The 10,933-nt window shown below is 41.4% G+C and overlaps 1 protein-coding gene across 1 annotated transcript; it reads right to left on the minus strand.

Annotated features, from left to right (window-relative positions):
• Positions 1-1,336: 1,336 nt before the first annotated feature.
• On the minus strand, positions 1,337-10,577 carry LOC110524332 (C2 calcium-dependent domain-containing protein 4C-like). Its single transcript, XM_021603875.3, has 2 exons — positions 9,892-10,577; positions 1,337-5,023 (listed from the first exon to the last, which is right to left on the minus strand). The coding sequence occupies exon 2, from the start codon at positions 4,975-4,977 to the stop codon at positions 3,739-3,741; it is 1,239 nt and encodes a 412-aa protein (XP_021459550.3). The 5' UTR covers positions 4,978-5,023; positions 9,892-10,577; the 3' UTR covers positions 1,337-3,738.
• Between the last annotated feature and the right edge of the window lie 356 nt (positions 10,578-10,933).

The following is a 10,933-nucleotide window of genomic DNA, read 5'->3' on the forward strand; positions in this document are numbered from 1 at the left end:
TTGCCTACCGGCCAAACCCTCCCTGACCCGGACCTGGACCTCCCGGTTGCAGCCGGCTGCGACAGAGCCTGGGATTGAACCCAGAGTCTCTGGTAGCACACACTGCGATGCAGTGCCCTAGAGCACTGCGCCACCCGGTAGGCCGGTTGTCTAGGTCTTAATTGAAAGGAAAAACGAAAAACACTCTGCCACAAGGTCTTCCGTGGAATGAGTTAGACACCTCTGGACTAAAGGACAGTGGGTATTGTTCCACTTTTAGAAATCAGATTAATTTGGACGAGGTGCTCAGATCTAAAAGTGCTGTATTCATTTCATACTGTGTGACTGTGTGACATTGCCAATCAGAATCACCTGCACTTTTCTGGTGCATATATGTATTCATTATTTAGCTAACAGTAAGCCCCCTCACTGGCATCCCATTCCACGACACACATGGGCACCATTAGCCAGCCTCATTAGTAAGAGTGATATGTTTTCAGTGTATTCAACCAGGATAATTAACCCTGTGGTTGGTATATAAGATAATCAGCAAGGAAGTCTGGCCAAAGCTGTATGCCAAAGCATTTAAAATACTTGAAAGCATACCCTAACTGGAAATAGCTCAATCATAACTGACGCCCATGCCTGAAAACACAGTCATGGTGAAAAAGCTTATTGAATATGGTTGAATATCTTTTTTCATTGCATATCTAGCCTGTTCAGTGAAATAGCTAGTAGCACAGATTTCATTTGTCTGGAGAATTGTTCCTAGTTCAAATGTACATTGGGCTGGTTTTATATATAGTACCACTCAAAAGTTTGGATACACCTACTCACTACTTTCTACATTGTAGAATAATAAACTATGAAATAGCACATATGGAATCATGTAGTAAAGTGTTAAACAAATCCAAAAATATTTTATATTTGAGATTCTTCAAAGTAGCCATCCTTTGCCTTGATGACAGCTTTGCACACTCTTGGTATTCTCTCAACCATCTTCATGAGGTATTCACCTGGAACACATTTCAATTAACAGGTATGCCTTGTTAAAAGTTCATTTCTGGAACGTCTTTCCTTCTTTATGTGTTTGAGCCAATCAGTTGTGTTGTGACAAGGTAGGGGGGTATATAGAAGATAGCCCTATTTCTTAAAGAACAAGTCCATATTAAGGCAACAACAGCTAGAATAAGCAAAGAGAAACGCCAGTCCATCATTACTTTAAAACATGAAGGTTAGTCAATATGGAACATTTCAAGAACATTAAAGGTTTCTTCAGGTGCAGTCGCAAAAACCATCAAGCGCTATGATGAAACTGGCTCTCATGAGAAAGGAAGACCCAGAGTTACCTCTGCTGCAGAGCATAAGTTTATTAGAGTTACCAGCCTCAGAAATGGCAGCCCAAATAAATGCTTCACAGAGTTCAAGTAACAGACACATCTCAACATCAACTGTTCAGAGGAGATTGCGTGAATCAGGCTTTTATGGTCGAATTGCTGCAAAGAAACCACTACTAAAGGACACCAATAAGAAGAAGAGACTTGCTTGGGTCAAGAAACACGAGCAATGGACATTAGACCGGTGGAAATCTGTCCTTTGGTCTGATGAGTCCAAATTTGAGATTTTTGCTTCCAAACGCCTTGTCTTCGTGTGATACAGAGAAGGTGAACAGATAATTTCCGCATGTGTGGTTCCCACCGTGAAGCATGGAGGAAGATGTATTTATTTATTTAGTTATTATTTTTCCGTTATTTTACCAGGTAAGTTGACTGAGAACACATTCTCATTTACAGCAACGACCTGGGGAATAGTTACAGGGGAGAGGAGGATGAATGAGCCAATAGTAAGCTAGGGATGATTAGGTGACCATCATGGTATGAGGGACAGTTTAGTAATTTAGCCAGGACACCGGGATTAACACCCCTACTCTTACGATAAGTGCCATGGGATCTTTAATGACCACAGAGAGTCAGGACACCTGTTTAACGTCCCATCCGAAAAACGGTATGATGGTGTGGGGGTGCTTTGCTGGTGACACTGTCTGTGACTTATTTAGAATTCAAGGCTCCCTTAACCAGCATGGCTACCACAGCATTCTGCAGTGATACACCATCATTTGTTTTTTCACAGGACAATGACCCAGCACACCTCCAGGCTGTGTAAGGGCTATTTGACCAAGAAGGAGAGTGATGGAGTGCTGCATCAGAGGACCTGGCCTCCAAAATCTCCCAACCTCATATGTGTTATTTCATAGTTGATGTCTTCACTATTATTCTACAATGTAGAAAATAGTACAAATAAATAACAACCCTTGAATGAGTAGGTGTCCAAATTTTAGACTGGTCCTGTATATAAGAAACTAAAAAAGACAATCAATTACAAAAATAGGCCTTGTTCGGCAGTCCCAAAAATATACTACCCACTTTTTGACTTAAATTAATTTTCATCATAAATGCACTTATTACATTTTGACCCGGTCTACTAAAATGAAGTTTTATCAAATCTACTGACAATATTGATATTTCTTAGTCATGCTGATGTAAGCCAAAAAAGGGATTGGTTACAATTCAGTGAGCACACTCCCATGTACAGCAGGTATAGATAGTGTAAACACCCACAAATAAATTATTTTATAGTATCATACTGATTTTTCACAATAACAAAATGATCACACATACAGCAACAAGAGTTTTATAAAGTATAAGCTTGGAGAAAAGCAATGGTGCTGGGGAGAGCTTTTGTATAGTCGAGGTTCGAACAGGAATGTAACCCACAAAAACACTGGCTACATACTGTAAAACAGTGATGTCTGACATGGTTAAATGACTACATATCTCAACGACTGATCGATGTGTTGAGCCTTTATCCATCTTCAGAAACAAATACTATCCTTAAATATTGTTGTGTTACTGTTATATTTTTTTTGCCTTTCTCAGTCTACTCATCTGGTGGCTTGTCTACACAGGGGGGCTGCCAATCATTCACTCTCCAGCAGAGAGCAGTACATAATAGACAATTAACAAACAAGTCATAATGTTGTATCTTGTATCACACATACACCATACTGAGTCATGTCTCACACAAATACCACATTTATGTATAAAATCAAGTTCAACCACTTGGTAAACACCCTTTAAAATGACATGCATTCTCCCTCTCTCTATGGTTTGTGAGTGTTATGAAACTGATGTACAAACTGCTAATGTATAACTGCATTTACATATTCATGCCAAGCGGATGAGGATGCATACGGGGATGTCTGATCTCTATCCTCCAGGTTTGGGACATTGTGGTCAAACCACAGATTGGTCCTCCCTCCAGGTGGTACTGTAGATGGCAACAACAATCAGGATATAGTAGACCACTGATCCATAAAAGTGTTGTAGTGCTGAACTGAATTAACACTGAATCGTCTGAGGATGAGTCGCATTAAGTTACAACTATGCAACATAAAACGTTGAGATCAAGAGAGTTTTGACCTGTGCCATATTTGATTGTCCACCACATGATCTGGAAGTTGGGCTGTGCAGGGCTGCAGGCTCAGGGAACAGAAGGTTGAGGAGGTGACCAGCTAAGAGACGAGCTGCTAGACCAGACCAAACAGTCAGTGACTATAAATGAACTGCTCCTTTCAGACAGTTCTCTGTGGGGCACCAAGCAAACATCAATCCCAACTACATCTCTTCCATTCATGCACTTTATCATTCATAGTCTCATTCAGTGTCAGTCAAAGTTCTGTTCTGTATCTCCAGGACAAATCTAGAGGTCATGGATCAGCTTCTCCAGAGAGATCTCTCTCTCCCCGAGCAGAGTGTCTCTCTTCAGGCTGGTGCCCTTATTCACCACCTTGATCTTCACTGCCAGGTTCTTCACCTGCACGGAGGTCACAGAGTCAAAGAAGAAGTCCTCATTGAACACAGGATTCCGGCTGTTCTTGATGATAGTGCTCCTCTGTTTCTGCAGCTTGCCAGGGTTCAGGTACAGCGACACGCAGCAGTTGATGCTCTTGATGTCGTACACCTTGTCGTATAGCTCTTCGGCAGCCAGAACACGGATGCGCAGGCGGGCTGTGCCTGTATCGTAGTTGGCGCTTAGCCTCACCCTGCCGCCATTCTGCAGGTTAATGGTGTGCTCACGGTCCGACGGCCCACTACCGTGGAGGGAAGGGGAGTGGAGACGCCGCGGCACATTGGGACTGGGCTCGGCCGAGCTGCACTCGTCTGTGGATAAGGAGCTGTGGCGGGCAAACTTGCTCTTGGCCTTCACCACCTTGGCCTGCGTCTCATGTGTGAAGATCTTGAGCAGCGAGGCAGAGCGGGAGAGCAGCGGGGAGCTGAAGGGAGAGGACTCAGCCGAGGAACAGGTGTCACTCTCCCCTCCACTAAAGTAGCGGTACGGGTTGTGAGAGGCGTTGAAGACAGGGGGGTTGAGGTGGTTGCCCTCGCTGACGCTGCTCTTCCCCTTCCGCTGGCAGTTGGGGGAGGTCAGGGGGCTGGTCTGGTCACAGTGAAACAGCGACTCCTTGCGGCGGGTGTGGGGGCTCTCCATCAGAGTGGCAAAACCATAGGAGGTCTGGGTCTTGGGGACGTAGGGCAGTGACATTGCAGTCTGAGACTGAGGGTCAGCATTGGTGTCCCCTGCCACCACATCATCAGCGCTCTCTATCTGGATGATGTGACGGTTTGCTGCCCTCAGCAGGTTCTTGGTGTCCCCAGCCAGCTTGACGACCAGACGAGGACTTTGAGGACTGCTGATTTTCTTACTGCCAATGGTCTGCTCAGAGGCCGAGAGCCAAAGGCCCTCCTTGGGCTTGACGACGTCCAGGGTCTCAGGCTCTGGGGGGCAGGAGACCAGCTTGGGGGGAATAAAGAAGTCAGGGATCTTATCAGGGGTGAGAACATTGCTGTAGGCTGGAGTATTGCCATCCTTGTCTCCATTCTCCCCCCTCCGGAGTACAGTGGTTTCTACCGACCCACGGATCTTGTCCAGAACCCACATGGTCCCACTGGGCTTCAGCAAGTGAGATACGGGGGTGTTTCTCTGTCTGCAGGCAAAAGCACAAACAAGGCAACAGTTATTGTTGTGAAATATATTAATTAATACACTGAGAAAATCACATTGTAGCTGTTACTATAGCTGTGCCAGAAATGGTTAACTGAATCTAAAAACTAGAAAAACAACTAAATGGACACCAATGTGTCAAGTTTATATTTAATCAATAAGGACCGATGGGGTGTGTTATATGGCCAGTAAACCCCTGAGGTGCCTTATTGTTATTATAAAATGGTTACCAACATAATTGGATGAGTAAAAATAATTGTTTTGTAATACCTGTGGTATACCAAGGCTTTCAACCAAATTAGCATTCAGGGTTCGAACCACCCAGTTTATAATTATTTAGGATAGAGATGTTGAATAAATAAATAATTTGTGCAGCCTAAATAAGAGGTACATAGGACATGATTGATTTACAAAGGCTAAGAAAACACAATTATTGTACATTTACTCATACAATACATTCTATGTTGCAGTAAGTAACCTATACTATGCCAACATGTTGCACAGCAAATTACTCCTGTGGAATAATAAAGTCTATATTAGTCAAAATAACAAATGAAGCCTAGATTACGTTTATTTATCTTAGAACCACAGCTAATTTTGTTAAGGTTTCATCTGGTTCATTTAAAAATGTGATGCCAAAATAACACTTTAGCACATCACTGAGATCTACTTCAACAGACATAGGAAATGTTATTCTATTTCTTCTGATAAATTCCTTAGTCAAAAAATCCTTAACTTCTTGGTGACAGGGGGCAGTATTTTCACGTCCGGATGAAATACATGCCCAAATTCAACTGCCTGCTACTCATCCCCAGAAGATAAGATATTATATTAGTAGTTTTGGATAGAAAACACTCTGAAGTTTCTAAAACTGTTTGAATCATGTCTATGAGTATAACAGAACTTATTTAGCAGGCGAAACCCGAGGACAAACCATTCAGATATTTGTTTTTAGGTCACTCTCTTTTCAATGGGAATCCAGATTTCTAAGGAACCTTCTTGCAGTTTCTACCGATTCCACTGGATGTCACCATTCTTTAGAAATTGGTTGAGGTTTTTCCTTTGTGTAATGAAGAAGTAGCCCTGTTCAGAACAAGGGTCACTTCAAGTGTACTGTTTGTTAGAGGCGCATGACCAGAAAGCTAGCTACAGTTTGTTTTCCTCCTGTATTGAATACAGATCATCCAGTCTTCAATTTTATCGATTATTTACGAAAAAAATACCTAAAGTTGTATTACAAAAGTAGTTTGAAATGTTTTGGCAAAGTTTACAGGTAACTTTTGAGGTATTTTGGAGTCACGTTGCGCAAGTTGGAACCTGTGTTTTTCTGGATCAAATGCGCCAAATAAATGGACATTTTGGATATATATCGACGGAATTAATCGAACAAAAGGACCATTTGTGATGTTTATGGGACATATTGGAGTGCCAACAAAAGAAGCTCGTCAAAGGTAAGGCATGAATTATATTTTTATTTCTGCGTTTTGTGTCGCGCCTGCAGGGTTGAAATATGCTTTTCTCACTTTGTTTACGGAGGTGCTATCCTCAGATAATAGCATCATTTGCTTTCGCCGAAAAGCCTTTTTGAAATCTGACATGTTGGCTGGATTCATAACAAGTGTAGCTTTAATGTGGTATCTTACATGTGTGATTTCGTGAAAGTTTGATTTTTATAGTCATTTATTTGAATTTGACGCTCTGCATTTTCACTGGCTTTTGGCCAGGTGGGATGCTAGCGTCCCACATAACGTATTTTATGTCACCTCTAATCAGAATCCTATTGAACTACTTTATCCTATTTGGAATCAAAAAAATTCCTATTGGATTTTGTGTCACCTATATCATAATCATTTTGGAATCCTACTGGACTACTTTTTTCCTATTGGAAATCAAAAGTAATCCTATAGGTTTTTGATAAATCTTTTAGGATTTTGTCATCATAATCATAATCCTATTATCATTTTTTCTTTGTTTGTTGTCATTTGTTCCAGTACAATACAACATTAATTACAACACTTTCATTGTTTGGAAACAATTCTATATTCATTTCGGATTCATTCATCACCACAATATAGGAGTGATCCAAGGCTGCAAGTTAATTTTCAGTATGACCACCAGTACAGTTCACCTTTTTCAACAAAGTTCTGAGTTACAGTTCATATAAGAAAATCAGTCAATTGAAATAAATAAATTAGACCCTAATCTATGGAATTCACATGATTGGGCAGGGACGCAGCTATGGGTGGGCCTGGAGGGGCATAGGCCCACCCACTTGGGAGCTAGGCCCAGCATATCAGAATGAGTTTTCACCCACAAAAGGGCTTTATTACAGACAAAAATACACCTCAGTTTCATCAGCTGTTCGGGTGGCTGGTCTCAGACAATCCCACAGTTGAAGAAGCCGGATGTGGAGGTCGTGGGCTGGCATGGATACATGTGGTCTGCGATTGTGAGGTCGGTTGGATGTACTGCCAAATTCTCTAAAACGACGTTGGAGGTGGCTTATGGTAGAGAAATAAAAATTATCTGGCAGCCGCTCTGGTGGACATTTCTGCAGTCAGCATGCCAATTGGGAAAGGGAGATACCTAGTCAGTTGTCCAACAATGTATTCAACTGAAATGTGTCTACCGTATTTAACCCAACCCCTCTGAATCAGAGAGGTGCGGGGGCTGCCTTAATCAACATCCACGTCTTCGGTGCCTGAGGAACAGTGGGTTAACTGCCTTGCTCAGGCGCAGAAAGAAAGATTGACCTTTTATTGTCCACAGCATAAGGTGCACCTGTGTAATGATTATGCTGTTTAAATAGATCCCTGTTAGTGAGCATATCAAGAAGCTAAACAAATTTGTGCCCAAAATGTATTGAGAAATTAGCTTTCTGTGAGTATGGAACATTTCTGGGATCTTTTATTTCAGCCCATGAAACATGGGACCAACACTTAACATGTTGCGCTTATATTTTTGTTCAGTATATATACAAATGATACAAAACACAATATGTTGGGGGTTTTCCCTTAGAATGTACACCATCTTTACATAGCTAAATAAAACATTTAGTACAGTATTACAAAGATACAAGCATTTCTTTCATTTAATATATAATAGTCAGGGATTCACTTGGGGGGCTACTGAGTGGTGCAGTGGTCTAAGGCACTGCATCTCAGTGCTAGAGGCGTCACTACAGGTTCGATTCTGGTTCGATTCCAGGCTGTATCACAACCGGCTGTGATTGTGCGACACCATATGGGACTCCCAATCGCACAACTCCCTCCCTCCCAGGGTTGTACCTTTCCCCCCATCAGCAGAAGGCACTCCCTCCCCATCCTCCCCATTCCCTCCCGGATGTATCTGCTAGTGACCTCTTGGCACACCTGAAATAGGTCATCTTTTTTTTAACCAATACCTATGTCACATTAACATTATATCACATTGTTAATCTAGCTCTATGCTGTTTGGCTGTAATGTCAAATAGCACACCTTTTTGACACATGTAAACAACCTTGCAAACAATCACAGTTGGTTTCATATCTATTGTTTTTGCAGTAAATGTGTGACGCAGATGCTTACTCTTTTGGAACTTGGGGAAACAAGTGCACGAGATAGCGGTTCCCCAATATAGGATCATCATCTCAAGTGGCAATATTGGCTGCTTATGAAGTTATTATAATTCACGTGTCCACTTTCATAGGTAATTACATTTAAGTCATTTAGCAGAGCGACTAGGACACATAAACAGATTTTTCACCCAGTCGGCTCGGGGATTCAAACCAGCGAGCATTCGGTTACTGGCCCAACGATCTTCACCACTAGGCTCCCGTCTTAATTGTCTAAAACATTTGGAGGGTGGGTGCGCCATATGTTAAGCAGCCAAGTTAACAATAGTGTATAGCCAAGTTTTGAGGATAACTCCTTTAGAATGTAATGGAAACATCTATACAATTCCCATCAACAAAATGAATAGGATTCCAATACAAGGGTCCAATTAGAATCCAATAGAAAATTCCTTTCAGATTTCGGAACCAGTCTTATTGCTATCCTATATGATGTTATATACAAGAATCTAATAGAAAATTCCTATCAATGTCCTGGAGTCTGGTGTAGCGGTCTAAACTCCGGACCACATTTCCCCCCTCAGCGACAGAGGTTTGAGCCCCGCCTCGGCCGACTGTCTGTGCCCTTAATTAACCACTTCGATATCAGTCTCCCCATCTGTCCTGTCAAAAAAATATTACGTTTAAATAACTCAGCTCTTCTTTTTAAAATAAAATGTAACCCTAGTCAACAATTCCTATAGGATTCCAATAAAAAAAATATATTAGAATCAAAAAGAAAACTATCCGATTTTGAAACCAGACCTATATGATTATATCCTACACAATCATATAGGGTCGTTTCCAAAATCCGTTTTTTCTTTTGGATTTTAATATACATATATTTTTTAGGATAGGATGTTTTGACTAGGGTTGTTGAATTGTGCGGTCAGTTCATGTTAATAAGAGATGGACGATACAGACAAAATCCTAGCCGGTCTAGTTTGTGATGAATTTGCACAATCCTGAATTGATAATAACTTTGCCTTTAAAGAGAATGAAGACGGATCTCTGTTGATTTTTAGAAACACTTGGTGTAGCCATCGTAAGAACGTCAATTTATTATATAAGAAATCAATAATGTAGAAGTGTATATTAGCCTAGTATTAGCCTATCATAAAATAAAGTGCAACAAGTGCAAATAAGAAGTTCGTAGACTATACCATACCATACCAGTCCCATAATATATTTAATTACTCACCCTTGAGTGAGACAAATATACAATTTTAGATACCTGTTGAATTCAGCTTAATACACTTACTGAAGACGTGGAGGCTGCTTTGTCGACTTGATTCTTCCGAAACAGGTGTTTTCTCTCGCCTCCTCTGGATCTCACACTGTTTGCGGAACTAGGCTGGCTGGCTGGCTGGCTCGCTCTGGCTGTGGCTGGCTGCTCTGCAACCCAGAGAACAGAGATGGACTTGCTCTTCTTGAGCGACTATGATGCATTTTATACACTCTCCCGGTGGCGATGTTGGGAGCCGACCAATAAGAGAAAACTATTATATCCTAGTCTAGAGAGCCAGTGACACCATTCTATTAAACTGAACCGTGGCGCACTGGTCTATAGCCAGTGACGTAAACGGGCAAGTGCTGAGGAGTAGTTTTGTATGTAATAAAGCCCTTTTGTGGGGGTAAAACTAATTTGGCTGGGTCTGGGTCTGCGCCCTCCAAGGCCCACCAATGACTGCACCCCTGCCCAGTCATGTGAAATCCATAGGTTAGGGCCTAATGCATTTATTTAAATTGACCGATGTCCTTATATACACTGTAACTCAGTAAAATAATTGAAATTGTTGCTTGTTGCATTTATATTTTTGTGTTCAATAGCTTGCACTAATTTCCAGCATCAGTCAAAACTACAGGCTTTGAAATAAAAATATGACATACTGGTGATTTTTTTTTTAAATAAAAGAGAATAAAGCAGAATAACATAAAATAGTTCACAATCCTACAATCCATTCTGCCACCTCTGGTCTCTTTGCCCTCCGACCCCTATGGGAGGGCAGCTCCTGCTCTGCCCAATCAAAGCTCTTCTCTGTCCTGACACCCCAATTGTAGAACCAGCTTCATCCTGAAACTAAGACAGTCCCTGCCCAACTGCCAAAAACCCTACATCTTCAAAAAGTATCTTAAATAATTCCAACCCTAACCCAACCACAGTGTTAAATGTAACTTTCTTAGTAATTATATGTGACCCACTGAAATAGTGTTAAACTAACACTTTTCAAAGGGTTGTTAAACTAACACCCCAAAAATGTTGTGTCCCTAACACTATGGGTGTTACATATTCTGATTTAAAT

Source organism: Oncorhynchus mykiss, chromosome 5 (genome assembly GCF_057628025.1).
Source record: "Oncorhynchus mykiss isolate SJ-2025 chromosome 5, ASM5762802v1, whole genome shotgun sequence".
Taxonomy (NCBI): Eukaryota; Metazoa; Chordata; class Actinopteri; order Salmoniformes; family Salmonidae; genus Oncorhynchus; species Oncorhynchus mykiss.